Source organism: Erithacus rubecula, assembly GCF_903797595.1.
Source record: "Erithacus rubecula genome assembly, chromosome: 6".
In the NCBI taxonomy this organism is placed as follows: Eukaryota; Metazoa; Chordata; class Aves; order Passeriformes; family Muscicapidae; genus Erithacus; species Erithacus rubecula.
The window spans coordinates 25,924,856-25,948,730 of record NC_136688.1 but is presented as its reverse complement, the minus strand read 5'-3'; the positions used below and the strand labels follow the sequence as shown (position 1 = coordinate 25,948,730).

The following is a 23,875-nucleotide window of genomic DNA, read 5'->3' as shown; positions in this document are numbered from 1 at the left end:
TTGAAGAAGACAAATGGGGTCGTGTGTCAGCTTTTTCCTGGACTCCCATAATTTTCTAGACTGGTAAGTGCACTTTTGTTCCTCTTTCTTCTTAAAAAAAAAAAAAATCAGCTTCCACATAAGCCATGCATGAATGCTCAGTGTAGGGGCTTAATCAATCAGTGGGTTCAAGTGGTATGCAGTGCAGAGACTGTTGAGAGGCCAGCTAAGGGTAAAAGTATTGGGTAACATTATATTTAACAATAGGAGCAAGTCAAAAGATATTAAGTATTTTATTGCCACTTATTCTCTCTAATCGCATGGAAGTAATTCAATAGTGAAATGTCATTATCAATTTTTCAGTATTGTATCTCATAAATTTTGCACTCTGATTTTTTAACAGCTTTGCAAAACAAACGACAATTCTTTATTCTTTATTAGCAACAAACAACATTCTTTATTCTCTTAACAGTGTATTTAACTCATGTAAATTGGTGCTCTTTCTCTCCTTTTCCTCTTACATTGAAGACATCACATTATTCTTAGTGTTACATTACTATTTTTCTATGTCACTGAAGAACAGAAATTAAGGAATAGGATAACTGTCACCTGTTAGAAATAACAAAAGTCCTTGTCATAGTCAATATCTTCTCCCAATTTATTTTCCTACGTGTTCTTCTACAGTCAATGTTGTTTTTTTCCAAAGGGACCACAAATAAATTAGCCCTCTTTTTCTCGAGGAGCCATAAATAAGTTACTGTAAAATTACCTCAAGTATTTTAAATGTTTCACTCCCAGCAGGTCTTTTGTGGAGCAAGGCAGTGTTCTTTACAGATCAAGGCACCTCATCTTTCTTGGCTCTGAATCATTGCATTCTTCAGTAATGTAACTAACTGTTCTATCACTTTTGGACTTAGAAAAAAATGAAAACAAAGAGAGGAGTTTTTTTAGGTCACTCTTTGGTGCATTTGGCTGAGACCCAGAGACACAGCTGAGACTCAGAAAAACAAATTACAGACTTTATAGGCATTAGACCATATTATTCCTTCAGCCTCTCCCATCCTGAGGACATTGCCTCCATTCTTTGCTTTGAAGCTGAAAACTCCAGCACCACTGATAATTCATTGTCCTTTCACCAGCCATGGGTGGGAGTACTGGCAGCTTCAGTAGTGAAAAATGAAACTCCTTGCTTCCAGAGAGCGAGCTTGTTAGTTAGCCAGCACTCCCAGGGCAAGAGCTATAGACCACAGCTCAGGTAAACATGAACACAAATACATACACACACACCTTACAGCCTATAATCTGCTTGTATACAGCATTATGAACTGAAAACATGTATGGGCATAGGACTGACTGTGAAGGCCACTACAGCACCTTTGCAATCACTACTCATAAAGACATCTGGTCTAGTCTTGTAAAAACACGTCAACCCTGAAATTATAATCAAATTAAGCATAAATCCAGAAGATCATCAAGTTCTATGCTCATCTTTTTCAGCATTATAAAAATCAATAATTAATTTAAAGTATTTTTCATTCACAGTAGTAATATTACAGGTAAACACTTCCATTTGTGAGCCATATGGACATATCTATGTATCACAAACATCTCATTTATGAGATTGTTACACAGCCTATTGTATTGATGTATAATGCATAACTGTACTACATGTATTATACAGTATGCAGTATGTTGTATAATACAATAAAAGTGTGTACAAGATATTGTACATTTACTATTTAATGCAGTTCTGTAGCAGTGCGGGTGCAGCACTAATGGCTGGGGTGTATGAATTCCAGCATCACAAAATGATAAGGTTGTACCTTGACAGTTTTTAAGACAGAACTCGGAGTACTTCTACTGTACTTCAGGAGCTTTGACAGTTTTTAATCTCCGTTATGTAAGTTCTGAGCTCTGATGATTTCAGTGTCCAGGTTTTATAAATGAGAGCTGCTGTCAGTGCCACCAGCCACGTTCTCATTGGGGAGAGGAAGAAGGCCAAGGTGCCGTAGGTTCGCTGCAGGAAATAGCAGGAATAGACCTGCCAGGCCAGGAGCAGGGCCATGGCCAGGTGAGCGAGCACAGGCACGCAGCGTCGCACGTGGCGCATGTGGGAACGGAAGCTGTGGCCCTGGCACCGCAGCAACAGGCACCAGCACAGATAGGCCATCAATGGCAGGTTGAAAAACATCATCTGGAAGGAACAGCAAAGAAAAATAAGAAAATGAGCAATCTATGAAAGCTTAAAAATATAGGCACAGATAAAGCTGTCCCATTCTAAAGGTTGGCTACAGTTCCCAGAGGTGGAATCTCAGGATGTACCTCCAGCTGATATAGCTGCAACTGCCTGTGCCTGAGTCCCAGGGCAAGCATTCCTGCCCATCCCCTTGCAGTAAGAGGCACTAACAGGCATCTGACATTTCCTGGAACTGATTCAGGGAGCAGAACTTAGTGAAAAATTAGCATGACAAAAAAGATGATCTGTATGTCAGCTTAACTCTGACCCAGCCCCCTGTGGTGTCACACTGTACAAGGGAAATGCTATGAAGGAGGCAATGCTCGTTTGCTCCTCTATCTTAAACGCCAAGGAATGACACCTTGTCTTTCAGATGAATGGGGAAATCACTCCTGGGAAAACTGGATTCATGTGTGCTTAGAGAGTGACACCTACTGATCTGAAGGGCTATTAAGGCTGTAAAGGCTGCCCTGCCCACTCAGATTTTTTGCTTTATCACTGCGTGTGAGCCAAGGGCAAAAAATAAAATTTACAGAAAATTTAGAGTTGTGAATCTGCAGAGACAGCCTCTAATCTAGATACCCAGGGAGTCCAAAGCAACATCATTTTATTAGAGAAAAGCAGAAGTTTGTGAAAATAATGCACAACCTCCTTCCTTTCTGCCCTTTAAATCTGCAGAAAGATAAGAAAGTCCTCTTATAGTCAGGCATGGTCACTAATCCCTCTACTTCCAAGACTCCTTTCTTTATAAAACTATTAAAAATAAATGAAAAAAGTCCCTGAGAAAAAAAGAAAGATGGCTTTTAGCCTTTATTTTATAAATACTCACCTGTAAAATCCCAACCACAAATGTCATACTGCCCTGTAAGAAGGAACCACCAACAAACACCCCGAAGGAAAAACATGCTCCCATCTGGCCATCTATCAGTTCACCTATAAACCATGGTCCTGCAAGAGAGGAAGCCAAACATCACCATCAGGAAACACAAGAGAGACACAGCCCTTTCCCACACAGCCCTTTGTACCCTGACACTTCCCTATTGCTTGTCCATACAATAAGCCTCATGTTTTCATACTCTGCAAACAGCAGTCTGGTGTGAAAATACCAGAGGATTGTGGCATGCAATGAAAATACTTTTGAATTAGTTTCATGTCTGTGACAATTTTAACCACCACATATAATATCTTCCTTATGAGAGAGGCAAAAAGGTGGATCCTTTCAAAGGGTACCTTTTCCCCAGAATTACAGTAAGATATATAAAAAATGTTGTCACAAACAATTCCAGCCTGGCTCTGCACAGAAATTAAAATAGACAGGCTGCCCTATGTTATGCATACTACACTGACTAACAAGAAAATATCTATTTCAGTAACATTTTATCAGATGAGAGTAAGCTTAGATTGTTAGCTCTGATGCTAGCAATCAAAAAATAAGTGAAAACCAAACTAAATTTAAAAATATTAATTTCACTTTCAGAGTAATTTAACAATCTAAGTGTTTAATTAATTCAGCGCTTCTAAGTTAAGCTTTTACAAATAAACCTTTAGTCTCTTTGGACATAAACTTTTAAAGTTCTACATAGATTTTGTAACTTAAGTAGATCTCCCCCTTTCTTCAAGATGTTACAATTCTTAATTTTCATTGGGATCTAGTGTGTAGTTTCAGAATACTAATTTATGTCCTCCAGTATTCTAGGCTACTTACCCAGAATGGTGTATAAATTCAGAACCAAAACTGAGTAATAGAAGGTGTTTGTTTTACTGAAGACATGAAGAGAATACGAAGTCAGAGTAAGTAATCCTGGCTTTTCTAAACAGAGACAACATTTAAGAAAAATACACTTAATTCAGTTTGCACCACCTCCCCAGATATATATGTATGTATAATACTGGTCTTTCTGAAACAAATCTGCACATTATTTACTCATTCTTTTAAATAAGGAATATAAAAATAGTATTTGGTATGTCTGCAGAAAAATGCAGAGGAATTCATTATTATTAGTGATAACTGAAAGTAAAGAGCCAATAAGTGTAACAATCTATATTAAAAACAGCAGAGGAACCTGCCATTCTAAAGGAATACACTTACTGTATGTAAATATTACTGAACGACCATTCTATACCCAGAAAATGAAGTTAGCTAGAATGAAAAACATGGAGAAAGTATGTATTAAATGAAAAGTAAGAGAATCAAAACAATAACTCTGCCAACCCAGAAAGGTGGGTCAGCATGGACTAATTAATTTGATTTCCTTTGATTAAATCTACCTTAGTGAGATCTGATAGCAACTCAAAAATAAGGCTAGGCATTAAAATGACATTATTCTGACAAGTGTGTGGTGTTAGCAGAAAACAGCAGTATTAGCTCTCTAACTGAAGCAGACAATTCACAGATCAAGAGGCTTCCTGAAGTTAGCTTGTCGACTTACACCTATTATGTGGCCTTCTCACAAAGAAATAACCTCCAGAGGGCAAGCTTCACCTTTGGAAATCAACAGCTCTAACAAATTTGTTTACTGATTTGTCAAACATTTGTCATGGTCCACATGGACCTAGTTGACCACACAGTCAGGTTTTTTAATATTTAGCTGCTGAGTTCCATAAAGGCAACTGAAAATCTGATCTTTTTCTATGTAAGTTGCTGTAGTTACCTCAGGATGCTACATGATTAGGAGTATAAATCACATAGGAGTATAAAGGAAGGGACAAACCCTGACATGAATAGGAAGGGAGGTGGCTTCCAGAAGAATTTCATTAGTAAGGTGTGGTTCAAATGACTGTTTAAAGGATAAACACCAAGAGCTTAATAGTAACAATTTTCATTTACTAGATCACAAATGAAGGATCAACTTTGACAGAAATGGCAGTAATATTATTTTGAGAAAGACCCAATCCTTTTCATATTCTTTGCCAAAGTTAACAAATATTGTCTTTGCAAAAGGAAATCTGTTGCTCCACTCAGGCAAGAGAGAATTCTGTGACAACTGTAGTGAAACAAGCACACAGACAGAACTAATACAAATCAAAAACATTCTTTTCCCTATGTACTGGATTCTTCAGTGAGAAAATTAAAATGAAACCTTGGACTTCAATCAACTTAATTTTGGTTTAAACAAAGATACCTGCTCAAGCTTCTAGTTTACTTCATTTGATATGCTGGAGGTTTTCCAGGTTCTCTTAAAGGCAAAACAGCAGCTTCTGAGAAACCAATCAAACCCCACAGTAGCAGATGTAAAATGAATATGGTGATAAGCAGCACAATTACTTACATATTGTTAGCACACGGGTCAACAGTAAAAAGTTTAGAGGAAAACAGATCTACTAAACACCACAAGTAAACAATACCTTTGAGTGCTGGCTTTTGAAGGCGTCGGAAAACAACAAGCAAGGTAATCTGAATCAGCACAATCAGTCCAAAGAGCACTCGAGCCTGAAAAGACAGTTTTGACTGTAAGCCAGCCCTGGGACAATAGCAGCCTTGGAGCATGCCTTATGGACTACTGATAGAATGGTACAAAGATTCTATTTGAAACACATACTCAAAGCTTGTTGGTGTCATTGAACTGAAGAGTAAAAGGGAAACTTAAGTTTCTAAGCTGTTGGATTTGTATTGTACTGACTTGAATTCTGCTGAATGGCTGAAAGCAATAGATCTGGATTTTCAAAAAACAGCATTTGTAAACACATCCACTGAAAAAATGAAGCACATCAATTGAAAACACTTTCAAGGCAAAACATTGTCTGAGCACTGTTCTGAGGAGAAATGCAGTTCAAGACATGATGTAGAATGTGTGACTGATTAACAAAACTAAGTTAAAATTTTTGAGTCAATTATGATAAGAACTACAGTCATATAGACTTTCTTATGTAGTTCTAGAAGTGCACCTAAACTACTAAGACATGACATCCTTCTTTACATGTACTGAGCTGTCACACATGTGGATATGACCTGGAACTTATTAGCTGATGGGGATTTTGCCTTCCACTTGTTATAAGGAGCCAGTTATAATATCAGCAGCTGACAGTGAGAATATTTGCAGCATTTCTTTTAGAAAACATATTGCAACAGTGCACAGTGAATTTCTCTTCAGTTTAATGTTTCCTTTTTCTACTGTCTCTAGTAGCTCCTTTTCAATTTCTTGCTTGCACAAAATGTGGGTATACTTATGCCCAAAAATGGGTAATTTGGACTAAATCCAGGACATCAGCTATTTGTAAAAACCATTACTGCACATTTGTGGTTGAAGTGTGTAACTTGAGAAGTTTTAAATGTTTTGGAATTCCAACAAGAGTCATATCTGGAAAAAGTAAACTGCATTCAAATCTATTAATTCCTTCAGGAATTATGAAAATGCCTACTGCAGCTTGAGAAATTAACATGGAGTATCAGATGTTTTGCTCAAAGTACTTACTAGAACATAATGGTCAGTGAGAAGAATAACAGATGGCCAAAAGTCAAATCTAAGAGACAGGTTTTCTTCCATACCAAATAAATGGCCCCGTGTGCCAATTCTTCCTGAAGCATCCTAGATTGATATAAAATGAGAGCAATTACATAGCAGTGGTACAAAAGATTTTCTAGTTAAAGTTCCTAATTATCATTACAGCTTTTCTAGAAAGATAGAATTTGTGCATGCTTCTCTGACATACTGCTGTATTAAATTCTACCTACAAGGGATTACTTACAGTCAATTTGGCAGTTTCAAGTAAATTGGTTATTATAAAATCATAATCTGAAAGTGCTACATATGAAGAAGAGCCTGTCAGAGATTCAGCAACTTATAGAGGACTGTGACTGTTTACTGACCCTCTTCCCCTCCCCCCAGGTTGTCTTCTGAAAGTTCAATTCTAGGTAGCAGCCCATATTAAAATATTTTGAAATTTTGTTGTGCTTAATTTCTGGTGTATTTGCCATAAACTCATATAGATAAAGAAACACTTGTTTATTGTTTATTTACTTGTTTATTGTTTATTTTCATTTATTCAACAGTTTGAGCACATTCCAGGTGTGGCCAGACAAGCACTCAGTGGAGCAGGTAGTGACTTATCTTGGCTGGTGATAGCCTTGTGGATACACCCTGGCATCCAGTAGATTTTCTCTGCTGCATCAGCACACTGTTCATTCACACTGAGTTTGTGGTCCACCATGACATTGAGGTCTCTTTTCACAGAGCTGCTCCCCAGCAGGCAGATCACAGCCTGTGCTGCACTCCTGAATTATGGTTTCCAGGCTGCAAGACCTTACACTTTCCCTTGATGAACTCTATAATGTTCTTCTTGGCCCACAAATTGCCTTTGGTTAATCTGTGTTGTCTCTTCCCAGTCATGTGCTTCATCTGACTTGAGATAGTCCCCCACAAAGATTTGTTTCCTAATTTTTCCAAGGACTGAAGTAAGACTGATGGGCCTGTAATTTCCTGGATCCTCCTTTCAGCCTTTCTTGCAGGCAGGAGAGTTGTTATCTTTCTGCCAGTCTTCTGGGATGCCCCCTGATCTCCACAACTTCTCCAAGACTATGGAGAGTGGCCTCTCAAAGATGTCAATTCTTAACATTCTGGAGTGGAATTTGTCAGGATCAAGCTCCTGTGAGAAGTCTTACTCCAACTCTTCCTTCACTGACAGTGGGTATCTGTTTGCATCAACTTTGTTCCCAAGGCTTGAGGTACAACACTGCTCATAAACACAGAGGTTGAGAACCTCTGCCTTTTCAGAGTTGTTAGTGACTAATTTACCTCTTCTGTTTAACACCTAGCCAGTATTTTCCTTCTGTTTCTGCTTATTGTTTATACACCTTTAGAAACCTTTCCTGTAATTTTTGACATCTCTGGCCCATTTCAATTCACATTTGCACTTCTGTCATGTCTTATTTTGCTCCTTATGAAACATAGTATTTCTTACTTTAACCCAGCAGCCTTATGAATATTTTGGTGCTTAGCGGTCAATGTTTATTTCTTTATTAAATCCTTTGGTTTTTGTAATCAGACAATCAGTAATTATTATGTATTTTGTTCCTAGTTATGTGAGGCAGGAGGCTGACAGAGAAGCCATGACAAGAAAAGAAAAATCAATACAAAGAATGCCAACAGGTGCCTTACCTGGACAGTCACATCTATGTGATGGAATCCTTCACTGTAGTTTTGTGGGCTCCACTTCAGCACATAGAGAGGGCCAGACACGTGATGTGCATTCCCCAGGTGAACTCCATCTATGTAGACTTTGACAGAGATAATGACAGAAGGAGAGAATGCCAGAATTCTAAGGAGTAAATAAAGAGCAAGAGAAACAGATTTGTTACTGGACTTGCAGGTATATCATTACTTCCTTAAGAGAAAGTCCCTAAAGGTTAGGCTGCCTTGTAGTAAAGAGTTCAAAAGATTTAGAAATTAAAACAGTGAAATATCTGTAGCCTAATGCTAACATGGTAGCTCTTTCCTACAGTTAAAAAAATGGTAGTACTGTATGGCACTACACAAAAGAACAGAAGAGAAAACTGGCTGTGGAACAGACAAAAAGGTGGCAGAAATTGTAAGGCCCTGGCAGAAATAATTCTAGAACTCTTACTTCAAAACATTTGCTAACACAAGTGGGATGCATCCTCCAGCACACATAGGCATATAACCAAACACTTTTAGATGGCCTCATAAAAAATTGCCAGGCTCTCTCTCTCTAAAGTCCTTTTTTTTTGGGAGTTAGGTTTTTTCCTTTTTTCCTTTTTTTTTTTTTTCCCAGTCAGAATACCTCTCAGAGTTTGTAATTGCATTGAGAACAACTGGAGTGGAATGCAAGACTGATATTACAGATCTCATATACCAAAAAATGTATTGTCACTTGGCAGTGCTTATATTCATAGAAACAGTGATACTCATACAGACTCAAAATATTGAGTCAAAATATACAATTCCTTTCATTTCTGTAATATGAAAGGCATTCCAGAGCATGTTTTAGTCAAATTAAAGAGTTTCATACAGTTATGGTGAGCAATTCTACCAGTTCATATATTTAATACAATCATAAGAATGTTCAGATAAGATTCTGAATAGGAAACTGGAAAGTAATTAGGACACCTAGTAGGATAGTGCTCCCTAACTGAAAAGACAAACTTCTTTTTATTGTAACCCTATGTATGCAGTATTTCAAGCAGATTAGTCTTACAGCAAATATAAAATGCTGAAAAGGGCCCAAAATTTTAAATATAAATGTAAAAATTAAATAGATAGGCTAAAAATGAAAAGATGGAGAGATTTAAAATGAATATGAAAATTGGCAGAGGCTTTTAGTGTTTTTATAAAGGATGTAGAATTTAAAAGATAAAAAGCTAAGAAGTCTGAAGTGAATAGAGAAAACATTTAGGCAAATACATAGTCAAAATGTGAACATGTGAGATAAATAACACAGATTACATATTAACCTATGTGTATTGATTATACATGAATCTATTTTAATTATAAAGTAATTGATCAGCTTTGGTTACATAAAGTTAAATTGACTTTAGGGGAAATAACTGCATAAATAAAACCAACATAAATTACTACTACACAATCTTTCTATCAGAGATATAATACAAAGAGAGGTCTCTGGAACAATCTTCTAGAGAAAAGTGAATTCTGAGAACAGCAGACACATATTTAAATAGAAGTTTTTGTGTATATATATAAATATAGTTAAATATTGTGATATCAAGACATTACAGGATACCTGATATGAGTGGAATACAGAATTTTGACTAGTGGTTCATGAGCAGAACTGCTGTAAAGGAAGGATTTGGGGTTGGTGATGAGAACTACAGGCCACTCTTCAAAGTTAATATCTGCAAAGCTGAGGAGGTCATGATCAAACGCGAGGATCCGGTACCTATAACGAAAGGAAAAAAAATTTTGTTAATATGAACTGCTGTGTGAATAGCTGATTCCCAAGCTTCTCAAGTTCCTAAACAGAACTTGGCTTTATTTTCCATTTATTTTCTTCTGTAGTTGACCTTACATTTTCCAACTCTGCTGTATTAACTGTACAGCTGCTTACCTCTGATGAGGGGATGAAGGTAATTTTATTATAAATCATGGAAATAGTACTCAAAGTTCCAAGTGTGAAGATCTATGGAATTTTGCATGAGTCAGATAGATGAACATTACACTAAAGAACTCAAATATACATTTCCACAGTGTCTGTGTAGTACTCTAGTTAAGGACAACAACCCAGTGTGCTCTTCTCCTGTATTCATACCAGTATCTTTCTACAGTATCTACAGAATAAAACCCAATATACTACTATACACTCCATGTAGCATCAGATACTTTTTGATATGCTAGTAAAGCAACATTTCTCAGGTGGACTATTTCTGTGTCAATAATTCTAACAGTTAGTGCAGAGCATGTATATTTTGAAGTAGTGATGATGAATTTATCTCAAATTATTTGTTTTACATTTGAATACTAAACAGATACTAAAAAGACATTTAGATGTCTTCTTTTTAATTTTTAAGTCACAATAATTAATGAAAAATTATTTAATTTATTAGCATACTGTTGGTATGGAGGAAAAAATCCCAAACATACACAAGGCCTTTTTTTAAAAAGCATTTATAGTAATAACCTGTCAGACTGATCTCATGCTTCTTTCAAATCCACCACACAGCATAAAAGGGAATCACACTACAGCAAGATAGGCTTCATACAGCAATCTGCTCATATGGGCTTTACTTACCTCCTATTATCCATCCAGTCTCCCAATTCCAGTTCCAGAGTGCCACCACGGTGTTGACTGTGCAAGACTGGCATCAGCCCACCCATTGTATGGAGATGTCCACATAAATAGGCTGTGGCAGAACTGAAAAAAACCATAAGAATTGTGATTATTTGGGTAGGAAGGAAATATCACTGCAGAAAACCTGGAAGTGAGAGATGAGCATGTGAAGACAGGCAAGAAATGTACTTCATGCTGAAAACATACAGGGTAAGATTTACCTCATAAGTGTTCGTATTCCAGGGGATGGGGAGATGATTGTTGAGGTGGGATAATGGCCAAACCAGATAGTATGGTTGCTGTGTAGACTTTCTGTTGCCATCAAAGACAGCTTTGCCATTTGATTCTGAAACAACCAGGTGACAAATTCATTTTGCTAAATAAATGTCTCACGTGCATTATAACTTAAAAATGTAAACACTCTTATAGATGAACACAAATCTTTCAAACAATTTTTCTATATTAAAAAAACCCCAAACCTCCAAGCAAACCACTACAGAAATGAAACAGCCAGCAAAATGGAATGCAAAGACTTATACAATACCATGTTTAAAATCCCAAAAAAGTTATAGGGTCTTTTAGGGCCTGGGCTGAGTGTGGCATCCACGCAGATGAATGAATAGTTCCCAAAAGAGGTAGTGTGGATGTAATGAAAAGAGCCATCTTTACGCCAGGCAGAGTATTTCCTAACAAAATAAGATGGAAATACTGTTGTTAGGAAAGCTTGTAGCTATGACAAACATGCATTGCTTTCTCTCCTTCCATTGACAACAGGTAATTTCACTATTTCTGACTTTAAAATTGAAGTGCTTTTGATACTTTATTCTAGATGGGAATTGTACATATCTTACACTGGCAAAGACATAACATTTCAACTAACAGTAGCACCTAAATTGCTCTCTTAAGGATTAAATTCTGTAACTAAAATGATGGTGAGTTAATCTGACAATCACTATAATTCATTAAGTTTAGGTTGTTGGTTTTTTTTTTTAAATTCCTTTTGGGGTTTTGGGGTGGGCATTTTGTGTGCGCTTGGATTTTTTGAGTTGTTCTAGTTTTGCTTTATTCCCTACATGATTTGTGGAAACTAAAACATTCCTGAGTTCAGATGATGAGTATAATTTAAATACAGCCATCCAGAAATCAGTTCATGTCCCTCTTCCTCCACCAATCAGAAGAATAAATAGGAACCTATGTTTTTGTGTAAAAATATTGTATTTCAATAGAACCCACTGCCCTCTTTAATTTTAATGCACAATGAACACCAGAATGTGGTGTTGAATAACTGTTTTCCCTAGCTTATGCTTTTATTTCTGCAAACAATTTTTATAATTTTAATATTACTTCTGTTTTTATATATTTTAAAAAACTCCATTTCACTCCTCTATCTTCTCTCTCCTAGAGTGTGACTAAAATTTTTGTAGACATTGACAAATTTAACACACTCAATTACAAAACACAAAAGGATAAGAGACAAGAAATCTGCACAAAGAATTTTCTATTTTCTCAATCGATTTTGCTCTACTAACTGGCAATGCAAAAGACAGAGGGAACAGCAGATATGATCCTGGTCATAGGAAAGTCAGTGAAAAAGCATATGTGTGATAACTGAAAACAGAATATTGTTTAGTGAATTTGACTATAGCTGCATCTGTATGGTAAATAAAAGTACCTGTAATAATTCTGAACACTATTCAGGCGTGGTATGTTGAATGAATCTGTAAGGGAGAAAAAAAATGAAATAAGGAAACTTTCAGATCAAATTGATCATTCACCCCTGCTGTATCTAACTAGGTAATGTTGAGATAAAGCAATCTCAGCAGGAGCTTAAGAGCTACTTTTAAAAAAATGCATGAAGAACAAGCAGTCTAACTGTGCAGAGGAGACATACACTCAATGCAGTTTTCTCATTTAAGTTTCAATTCAAAGATAAAGGCATTGTATGAATAGAAATTGTTATTTAGCAGCTAAACACTAAACCTGTCTCCATTTTAACCACAGAGCTTTTCAGAAACTTTTTTGAACTGGATGCATGCTCTGTAAGTAAGACTTAACTCATTCATGGAAAATAAAGTAGCCATGTCATCAGAGAATAGTGTGTGTAGAAGGGCATCAGCCTGGGGAGGTCTATACTGCAACAGTTCCACCTCTGTGGGTACATATGACAAAACATACACTTTTTTCTCCCCAGTGCAGCATCCTGTAACAACCTGTTTATACAGCCTACATGATTGTCAGTTTGTGTTTGAATGCTTACAGAGTGGAGAAAACGGATGGATATTCCCATAACTCCCTTCTATTCAAAAGAAACCAATTTTCCTTTAGCTGCTGGACATGTGATACCTTTTCAACTTAAACCTGTGAGGGGCAAGTCTATAAAAAGTGAATTGAAACAATTTCTTCAACATGGTAAGGTTACAGTTTGTCCCTCCATTAAATAATGTGGTATATAAAATAATGACATGGAAATTAACTTCTAAAGTCATGTTCTACCACTTGCCAGGGAAAAGACTCTTACTTCACTGGTACTAAAACTCCAGTGAGAGCTTGTAAGCAAAGTATGTCCTCAGTAGACATGTGGATGGCAAGCCCTTCTCCTGATTCATGAGTACTAAGACACTAGTGAGTACTAACACTTTACCTCTATATTCTGTAATCTGCACTCACAGGAAAGACAAAAATGTTTCATTTTATTCTTACCATGATTCCCTTTGATGTCTATCCACTTGGTTTTTTCCATGACCCTTGATCTCTTCAGGATTGACTGGTAGGTTTTCCACTCATCTTCTACCTGCTCAGATCCCAGTTTATCTCTTGTCTTAGCATCTGTCAGATCACCTGAAAGTGTACAAAGGTGAGATACAACTAGAGGTGTATACAAATATTGTAACTAGACAAGCATGCCCTTCCTGCCTCCAAGGATAAGTGCAGGCCTGGGTGCAATCTGTGTGTTCTTGTATCTGGCCCACAACATCAGGATAAATGCCTTCTAATGCAGATGCAGCAGACTCATCAGACATCTACTGACCACACCACTGAAGCACTTTCACTAATTAGGTAAGTAACTCTGTAGAAAACAAAACTCCAGGTCTAGCATTAAGATTCTAAAGCCTTGCATACAGTAATGACTCAAAGTCGTTTAGATTTCCTTGTCAAAACTTAATCTATTTAAACAGCAAGCTGTCAAATGAAGTGGCAAGGCTTATTTCACCTCTGTTGGTATGATATGTTCAAATGGAAACCAGCAATAAATCTCACATTAGTTCACAGGTGAATTTCACACAAATGAGCAGGGATTGTTCTGAGAGAGGAACTGTCTCCTAATGACTAACCACAGACATTGCTCACTTCTGTAATTTCAAACACCAAGAATGTCCAATCATGACCAGGACAAGAGGGAAGGTAGCTGCTAGCAAGGACTAAGATGCAGCAATACCTATTGGAAAAACATTAGCTACACCTTGTGTGATTGTGTCTGTTATATATAAAACACACTAAACTCACTGAAGAAACTGAATGCTGAAGAAAAGAATAATTCTCTAGTGGAGAAGTTATTCTTTTCATCTTCTAGCAGTCTCCCTTCTGCAATTTCAGTTCCTTTGCTTGAGACACCTTAATGTTTAAAGTTCTGTCTTGAAATGCTAGTATTTTGCCTATTTGCTGTTCCTTTGACAGTAAATTCAGGAAATTCACACTTTTCAATTGCTTACCTGTTGCTAGAACAAGTGCTGGCTGAATTACATCAATTGTTTCAGAACAGAATTTTTCAAAGTCAGGAGCTCGTTTGGGATCTCGAAATTTGCTGATGTGAATATCAGAGACCTGCAAAAGACAAGAATGAAACACTGTCCCAAGTAGAGGGTTATGGCTATCCAGATTGTTCTGTAAAGCCAAATATACATAAGAATGCAATCTTAGAGCAGTCACAGTGATTCAAATCAGTGCAAGGGACACAGGCAGGAACAGAAGTGGGTGACTAGGGGAGAACAAAGCAGAACAAGCAAATGATATTGCAACTTTAACCCTTAAAATCACATTTACATCAAGAAAAATTCCTTTAAGGGCATACAATAATATAAGGAAATACTTAGGTATCCACAGTAAATTGTGATGACTGCAAGTGGCCTGTTGCTCTTCTGAGTTTCTGTGCAACACAGTGGTTTTGCTGCAAGTAAGAGTACAAAGTAGTTCTTCAAAGCAATAGGTAGGTTAAAGCCACCTAGAACTTGAAATATAGTGAAAATTTATTTTGTACCTGGTGTGACATTTCCAGTAGCTGAGTGGAAGGATTTTTAACATTATATCCAAGTATTTTAATAGATCTAATGAGTATGTTCAGATCCCATTCCATGTGCCTTCAAGAAGGCAAAGATTACCCAAGAAATGATGATATGACTTATATGTAACTGTAAAAGGTGCAGTTCATTTTTGAACCAGTCAGAGCCCCTCACATCAGAAGAGCCATTTGGGGATAATAAGAAAAGTACAACTTTTCTATTTTTTTACATTGTGGCTATTCAGTACTGTGGAAAAAAAACCTCTTCTGTGAATGGTTTCAATTCCTCTTTCCATTCTACTTCATACAATCAATTAATTAATTGTCCTCCTTGGTTTAAACAAATGTATTTCATGCTCAAAAAGCAGTAAGCACATATTCATGGCCATCTGACAAAATCACTTAAAATAAAAGCATTAACTTTTATGTTCAATTTAATAAAAACTTTCGGTTTAATAAAATGTTTACATTCTGTTCTTGCAAAGCTTGGAGGTTTTGAAAAATGTAAATAAAATATCTTGGGAAAAAATTATTTACTTCTACCTATTTAGTCATCTGTATACGAAGAAAATAGTACCTGAATACAGTTTTTTAATTCTGCTTAGGATAATTCCCCATTTGGAATGACATGGAATTTTTGCCTAGATCAGAATTGCATGCTAAAAAAGGCAAACACTTTTAGATATAACTTTATCTTCACTTAAATTGATGCATTTGAACCAGTGTCAAGCAAAGAGCACAGCAAAACTATCTCGATACACCAAACCTCATTTAATCATTGACAATCACTGACAAACTTGTTTTGCTTCTTTTCAGCTTGTGGATTTGCAATTAATTTATCTCAGCAATCAAACAGAGAAAATCAAAACTTCTAGTTTTCCTTCTTGAGAAAAAACAGTCTTACAAGAAACCTTACTCCTGCTCCTACCAGTAACTACAGCAAATGTAAATTTCCAACCTTACAGCAGAGAGTGGTTTGGAAGTCTGATTTCCTACAATGACCTTCCCAGTTTTCCTCCCCATGAGTTTATGATTTTAAAAAGAAAGGCTCAACTTGTAATTTCCAAGAGTTACAGTGTCCTGGGACTTCTGAGAGCTGAGAATAAGTTTCTGCCATCACTAACAGCCATGACATACGAAGATCTCACAAGTAGAGCTTCTCCCATTTTTTTTAAATTTTTAATTCACTTCAGATGATATTTCAATAAGAAGAAAGACAGTGGACAAGATAAAAAAGCTTGTAATGCTCTTATTTACTTTCCAAAATGTAGGTGAAAGCCCTTTCTCCTCCCTCTGACTGATGTGGATACTTGGCCTCTCATTGCATCATAGGCAGTGACTTTCATTAAAATGGGTTGGAAGAGATTTAAGGGTGAGAAGAAATCACCATCAACATTCTTTATCTAGCAGGAGAGGCAGGCATTAACAAGAGAGAATTGCAAGGTCTGGAGCAACAGTAGAATACACCAGCTGACAGAAAGAGAGAAATAATTATAAGTTTGTCAAATGCTGAACTGGAGAGTCTATTTGGCATTAAGAAAGGAAATCCTGCTACAATAAAGGTGGATGAGCCATTAATAGAAGATTAAAGTAGAAAGACTGTGATTGAGTTCCATTTAAGAAGAGTGAGTCCTGTCTATGGGAAGAAAAACAAGGCAGGAACTGCTGGGGGTAGAACTGACCATCTTGAGCTCTATTCAGTGACCTAGGCTAGACCTATGGAGTCACCAGGGAGCCTGAAGCCTGTTTCCCACAACATCATCAGGCACAAGGCTGGATTTGGGGCCTGATTAGTTGCCAAGTTAGGTCAATGATAAAGCAGCTGTTAAAGGGCATGTCTGAAAGAGAACATAACCACTTGAAAGTAAAGCCAAGTCTCAAATTAGCTGTGTTGTGACCTATCCTTGGGAGGACTCCACTTGAAGCGACACAACTAGAGAGAATATGGAAAGAGAAACATGGGCCTGTGCATGCTGCTTGTCAGTATAGCTCTGCAGCTGCTATATGCTGCTGTGTCTGACTCTTCACAAGATAGCAGCTCAGGATAGGGGCTCTCCTTGCATTAATTCAAGCATGTATCTTGAAATGTACTCTGCAGTAAAAACAAGCCTTAAGTCACTTGAGGAAAAATTACAACACAGTTGGAGTGAGTCAAAAGACTAATATATGCCAGCTCGTTCACTAAGGGCACTGCCTGCAGCTAATGAAGTCAGGCAAAGCTTCTTGAGATTGAGAATGGAAACAAAACAGCAAAAGCAGCTATTTGTTAAAAGGAAATGCACAGCAATCTCCATGACATCTCAGCCATAGATTAACTACAAATATGTAAACACTTTCGTGGCTAGTTCTACACTAAGTGCTTTGGGAATGCTCTGGGGAGAAGATTCAGAAGAGGCCACAGAGGTACTAAGATGTGACAATTTGCTTCCAGGACTATGCCAGGTCAACTTGGATTTTATATTTAACCTGGAAACAAAACTGAAACAAACATTTAACTTCCTGAATACTGGCACAGTACCTTCTACCGTATAAATCAGTAAAGCTATTTTCTCAGCCACATAACTTTTCTGAGGTTTTGGTTGAGGAAAGGAACAGGCAGAGCCTGCATTTCTCCTCAGGATATTAGATAATACTGCATCAGGTACTGATGCAATATATAGCGTACTGTAATAATTAGGTGATTTTAATTACCCATTTCCACTACATACATCTTGTCTGATAAGGAAACTTCTCTGTGCAACCATCCAGGAGCCACTCTGTACAAGTCACGCTTGTACCACCTGAGCTGGGACCGAGGCCCCTTCACAGCTACACCCCACACACTCACAGTCACACCAGGTTAAAGGGAGCTTTACCAGCTCAGCCCCATAGCAGGGTCTTAGACTTGTAGATCGTTAAAACAATTTAATCTTAGCGCACTAATTGACAAAATAACAGTCCGGTTTGGGTACTTCGGTCTGAGAAGCCGCCCCAAAGAAAGGAATCCCCGGGCTTTCATACCCTCACAGTCCGAGAGCACGCTGCTCTGGGGTCATGGGCTCCGGCCGGCTCAGGGTCCCGGTGCCCTGTGCCCTTCGCTCCGTAAAGGGTTTGACAGGTCCCGGCCTTTCGCCGCCCAGAGCTCAGCCTGCAGCCCGCCATGCAGCTGCACATCGAGCTGCCGGCACTGAACCTATTCCTCAACGCGACCTTTCACGCAGCCTGGCAAAACACCTGTGACCTGTGTTTGGCCGCGCTCCTCCGCTGTGCCCGCGGCTCGGCCGCCCCTCGCCCTCCCGGCCCCGCTCACCTGCACGACCCAGAGCAGGCTGGCGGCGGCCGCCCCGGGCGCGGGCTGCGGGGCCCAGCGGCGGCGCTGCCCCGGCGCCGGCGGCGCCCCCGGCGGCCCGTACCAGTCCAGCAGCAGCGCCACGGCGGCCGCCGCCAGCAGCCCGGCCGCCAGCCCCAGCATCCTGCGCCGCGCCGCCACCGCGCCCGCCCCGGGCCGGCCCTGCGCCGCCAGCCCCGGCACTTCCGCGTCCTCCTGCCGCTCTCGGCCCGGGGAGCGATGCCGGCGGGGCCGGGGCGGGCGCTGCCCCTGCGCCGGAGGTTTCACCCCGCCGGGCCGGGGCAGCGCGGCTCTCCCCCCGCCTGGGCCCTGAGCCGCAGGGGTGCCTGGAAATGCCTCGGTTAAACCACAACGAAACCCAGGCGTACGAAGGGAGCAGTGTCTCAGCCAGCTTCCTTACAAATACAGCATGTAAACAAACTTTCGCTTTTCCCCCTGACGGCAGTAGAATTCTATCTGCTCGGAAATCTAGGCAGTTGACCTATTTTGCTCCTGACAGAAGTATTTTTATGGTATTTTGAACTCTCTTTTTAAAAAAAATATATACTTACACATACCATTTTAAACCTTGCTATAGCAACTGCACAGTTTCATAATTGCTAAGTTATTTTTTGCTATCAACTCAGTTTACTAACTGCTGCTCATTTAGTGTTGAGATTTTTTTCTTCCCATCTTAAATATGAATTTAGGCGAAAAAGCTTCTGTCATTTCATATAATTCTTTGAAATTTAACATAATATTCTCCAACAACTTCAGATATTAGAAGTTTCTAATTCAATGTTGTTTAATTGCAATTATATTTTCTCATAAAATTTGTCATAGCACAAATAATTATTTTTTGGCATTGATAATAACTAGCGTTGATTTATCAAGAAAAAACATTTTTCAGATCAGTTAGACTGCATTAATATAAGACACGTTTTTTAGGTGTTCTTCATAATTTAGCTGCTGTTTTGCAGGACTTCATGTAGGTTGGGTTTTTTTCAGCTGCCTTTCATCTTGCTTGTCTACTCTTCCCCCCCCAAAAAAAGCCCAGAAGAAATGTTTCTATAAATATCAATCAGCAGTCCTGATAATCTTGAGGAGTAATCTTGAAAACTGGAGCTTGCTCACTTTCTTCCTGAAGCTCTACCATTTTATTTGAGCTCCAGCAGGGCTGTCAAGTATTTTGTCTGTATTAAAATCGATCTGAATTCCTGTTTTGTTCTTCTTTCCACTATTACTGTAGTATCCATGGAGATCTTGCTGTTCTGTGCCATTTCTGCCTGGACAGTGGTGCCAGCTTGTTTTTTAAGAGGTTTGCTGTCACTTTCTTTGCTGTCAGCACATATGGGTTTCAATTTTTTTTTTAATAATAATTTTTAAAAATAAGTCTAGCAGTAAGTCTTGTTCAATTAAAGCAGTTGATTGACGTTAGCATAACTTCAGTAAAGCAGCCCCACAGTGATAGTTAGCTAAAAGATGTGGCCAGGCAAGCCACTAGCCTTGCAGCACAGGGGCTGCAGGCAGCCCTCCTGCCACTTGACTGGGTTTGTTGCTGTCCTGGAATTCTGCCTTGCTTCTCTTGCTTGACTACATTGGAAGCTGGATTATACAATTGCTAGTGTTGATGCCAAAACAGGTGGAAGACTCCAGTAATTACAGTCCAAACTTGGTTGTTGTGCAAACAACACTTTTGGTTATCGGTCTGCTGTGCTGTTGGAAAGGATTTGGTGCAGATCAGCAATATGGACAGACTGGATGAGATTAAATTGCTAAGTGTCTCCTGGAAAAATTTACTTTGTATTTTTTACACCTCATACCTAAACCTGTCTCAGTGATGGTGACTTCAAGTGACAGATTTCAATAATATAAACAACTTTCCAGGATTACCTAATATGAACATGACTGGTAGCTATGGCAGAGGAGATCTTCAGATGTTCTGAAGATGTTAGAGAAGAACTTTGAGAGTACCTGTGGCTGGGTGCAGTACAAAAAAATCATTGAATATACCTGAAAAAATCACCTGTAAATCCCATCCATACTCATAACTGAGGAGCATGGAGAAGCTGGCTTGGAGGCAAACAGGAAGACTACAGGGGGAGGAGGCAGTCTTCCCAATATCCAACATATCAGGCATTTGATATGGACTCCAAGATCCAATGCTATGGCTGTTGGCCTATTTCCTATTTCAGTCTTAGAAAGGCACAAACACAGGGAACTGTGCAACTGGACTGCAACAATCTGGAAAACTTCCCAGCAAAGCATAGGCCATGCCTGTTGCACATCAGTCAAGATCCTAGATGTGCTAATCTGCCACATCTGCCCGGAACCCAGAACAGTTATGATATGCTGTTGGAAGGTGTGGAGAAAAAATTGTGATCTTGCAGGCAGGCATTTGCCTGAAGCTATAGTTGCCTCCTACACCAAGTAATAAAGTTTTGCCTTTGCTTAGCCCATATGGGAGCCACACCGAAGCGGTGTGACTGCACCTGTGCAGATGAAATTACTTACACTATTATCTTGCTAGCAATACGATGAGGGGACATAGTCCCCTGCACGAGGGAAGGTTTAGATCAAACACTTCACAGAAAGGGTGATTAAACATTAGAACGGGATGCCCAGGGAGGCGCAGATGGTCCCTGAAGATGGTTAAGGAAAGACTTGACATGGCACCCGTGCCATGGGCTGGATGATAAGGTGGTGTTCGGTCGTAGCTTGGGCTCGATGATCTCAGAGGTCTTTTCCAGCCTGATTCTGTGGCTCCGTGACTCTGCAGTGCATGGCGCGAAGCGAACGCGCACACGGGACAGTCTGAGTGCCTGCAGAGGAGCTCCCCGCCCGTACCCAGGGCACGGCACCAACACGAGCCCCTCGCACCGGCCCTGCTGCGGCGCCGCGGGCGCAGGCGGCGCTGCCGAGCCCCGCGCGGGGCGGCTGCGCGCCGGCCGGGGGCGGGCCCGGGCTGCGGGCGCAGCGCCCGGTGACGGCGGCGGCTCCTTCCGGGCCGTGACGGCGCCGCCGGCCGCGTCCCTCGCTCTCAAAATGGCGGACGGAGCCGACAGAGGAGGTCCCGCGGCGAGCAGCCGGGCCGGCGCGCAGGCCCCGGAGCGAGCTATGGTGAGGCTGCAGACCGGCGCCGCGCCGCGGATTCCCCTTGCCCGCCCCCGGGGGCCGCCCGCGCCCTGCCCGCGCTGCCGCCCCGCCGCTCGGCCGAGCACGGCTGGCGCTCCGCGGCTGCCGAGCGGCGGGGCGGAGGGCCGGGACGCGCCGCCGTGCAGCCGGCGGGAGGCGGCGGCACCTGCCGGGGCGTTGGGCCGCAGCGGGCGGCCCGGTGCCCCGTGCCGGCGGGGCTGCGCACCCGCTCCCGGCGGCCTGCGCTGGCCGCGGCTCCGGAGTTCGCCGGCTCTGCCCGGGAGCGGAGAGCCAGCCCTGCCCTGGGCCCCGCCAGCCGCTGTCAGGGCCCGCGGGGAAGCGGTTTGTCTCGGTTCCCCCAGCACGTCTCAGCCCCTGTCTCGTGTCTTCAGTTAGCACTCAATGACGGAATTAAATGAGATCAAACTTTGGAAAGCTTTAAAGACTGTCCTTTAAACGTTGTAGTGTGTATGTGCATTTTAACCATAGTCCTTTACCTTTCTTAATTAAAGGTGGCCCTACTGTAGAACAAAAAGGGCTGAGTAACAAATTGTTCTGCAGAGTGTGTGGAGCAGCAAATAGTGTTATTTAGTAAGAATGCAGATGGAAACAATTGTTTGTTGAATAAAAATATTTTTTCTTTTTTTGTTCTGCAAAGTAAATGTATATGAATTTAATATTTTGTTATTGAGCACAATTAGATGTTGACCCTGTCTAGTGGTAGCACATAAGTGCCTTCTGTGGTTTCCTCGTGTAGTGATTACTATGTTTGAAACACTTTTATCCAGAGGAGTTTAAAACCCAAAGGCTGACAGCTTAAGAAAGGAAGGCAGACGGATGTGTATCAGGAACTTTACATTTGTTGTTCTATATTCTGTAACAGTCTGCACACAGCATTGTTTTGAAACTTGACTGCCAGGGTTTAAAAGCTGGGTGCTGGCAGGCCTGTAGAATAGCTGCTTTTTACGTAATGCTACACACCACTAATAAAAGTAGGATGGTGTTTACTCACGGAACTTGCACGTGGCAGTGCTAAGCCAACAACCATTTTTCCTGTACCCTTCTCCTCAGAATTTTATGTATCTGCAAATCATTAGAAGTGGTCCTTTAGTCACAGATGTCATTCTTAAGTGCTGTATAGTTCTGTGACTGAAACAGACCTATGTGTGGATTTTTTTTTTTTTTTTTTTAAAAACCTTGGTTTTAAACTAGGAGAAAAAAGTGATTTGATTGCATGGTGTCAAAAATTGCAACTCAGGTGATTTCTTAAGCTTGTGAGCTGTGCATAAAGTCAGTGATATACTGAGGGTACTGGTGGCAATCAGCAGCAAAGCAATGCAGTCAACCTTTTATTAATTTGACACGTAAGAGGCTGAGTTAGCCCAGGCAATCCATAAAACTGGTAATAGTGGTATTGTGAAAAACTAAGAGAGGGCTGTTGAAGAGATCCTCAGCGGCTCAAAAGTGATGCTGACCCACTAAGTCATGTCAAATTTTATGTGGTTTCAGCCAATGGAAAGTGTCTGGACCAGAATTATCATTCCAAGAAAAGTAGTTGGCCGTCTGGACCATGTTGCCTAGCATACATCCGAGCAAACTGCAGGGATTTTGACAGGGAGTAGGGGCTGAGGGTATGTTATAAAAAGGGAGAAGGAGCCTGGGATAGTTGTGCCTGACAGCATTTGTGATGTTAGATAGCAAATGTGGCTATAGTGATGGTAGAGGCAGCTGTAATCTGGAAGCAGTACACCCAATTTACTGCTGAACTAAAGATGGTACTAGGTAGGTAGAACTCACGTATCCTGCCTAACGTGTGCTTTCACTATGGTGCTATAATTGGAAAGTTGTGTGTAGCAGAAAGAACTGTTTAAATACGGTGAGCTTTGGCCTCACTGAACTTGTCAAATCTGTGTCAATGGCAGAGCAGTCAGACAGTCTTGCTCCTCTGTTCGTCTCTGGCTTTGGGTGCCATTGGCTGCAGTGCAGCACCACATCTGGCTGCAAACCTTCCTAGAGTGCTGGGTGCATGATGCAGGATTACCTGAATGATTCTGCAGGAGCCAGCCTGATTCTGGAGTGGATGGTGATGACTCAGGTAATAAACCCTTCTGCACCCAACCCAAGTCAGTGGTGCCTTCTGTGCTTTGATCTCCAGCTCTTCAGGTTGGATGACTGTGGTTGAAGATACTGAACTTGGTGTTTC

The 23,875-nt window shown here is 40.3% G+C and overlaps 2 protein-coding genes across 5 annotated transcripts in view; one reads left to right on the top strand and one right to left on the bottom strand.

Annotated features, from left to right (window-relative positions):
• Positions 1–256: 256 nt before the first annotated feature.
• TMEM62 (transmembrane protein 62) lies at positions 257–18,762 on the bottom strand. The gene is made up of 14 exons (XM_079308673.1): positions 18,520–18,762; positions 14,665–14,776; positions 13,655–13,792; positions 12,627–12,672; positions 11,499–11,640; positions 11,176–11,300; positions 10,916–11,038; positions 9,911–10,066; positions 8,311–8,470; positions 6,628–6,741; positions 5,561–5,645; positions 3,921–4,025; positions 3,045–3,163; positions 257–2,173 (listed from the first exon to the last, which is right to left on the bottom strand). The coding sequence occupies exons 1-14, from the start codon at positions 18,679–18,681 to the stop codon at positions 1,847–1,849; spliced, it is 1,914 nt and encodes a 637-aa protein (XP_079164799.1). The 5' UTR covers positions 18,682–18,762; the 3' UTR covers positions 257–1,846.
• A 2,738-nt stretch (positions 18,763–21,500) lies between these two features.
• The window catches only part of UBR1 (ubiquitin protein ligase E3 component n-recognin 1), a 59,587-nt gene continuing 57,212 nt past the window's right edge, over positions 21,501–23,875 (top strand). For 3 of the 4 annotated variants that reach the window (XM_079307785.1, XM_079307784.1, XM_079307786.1), the window contains exon 1: positions 21,501–21,657. In XM_079307785.1, coding sequence (XP_079163911.1) covers positions 21,583–21,657 — 75 coding nt within the window. In that variant the 5' untranslated portion in view covers positions 21,501–21,582. The remainder of the gene's footprint in view (positions 21,658–23,875) is intronic. The other variant, XM_079307783.1, reaches the window with a different exon arrangement.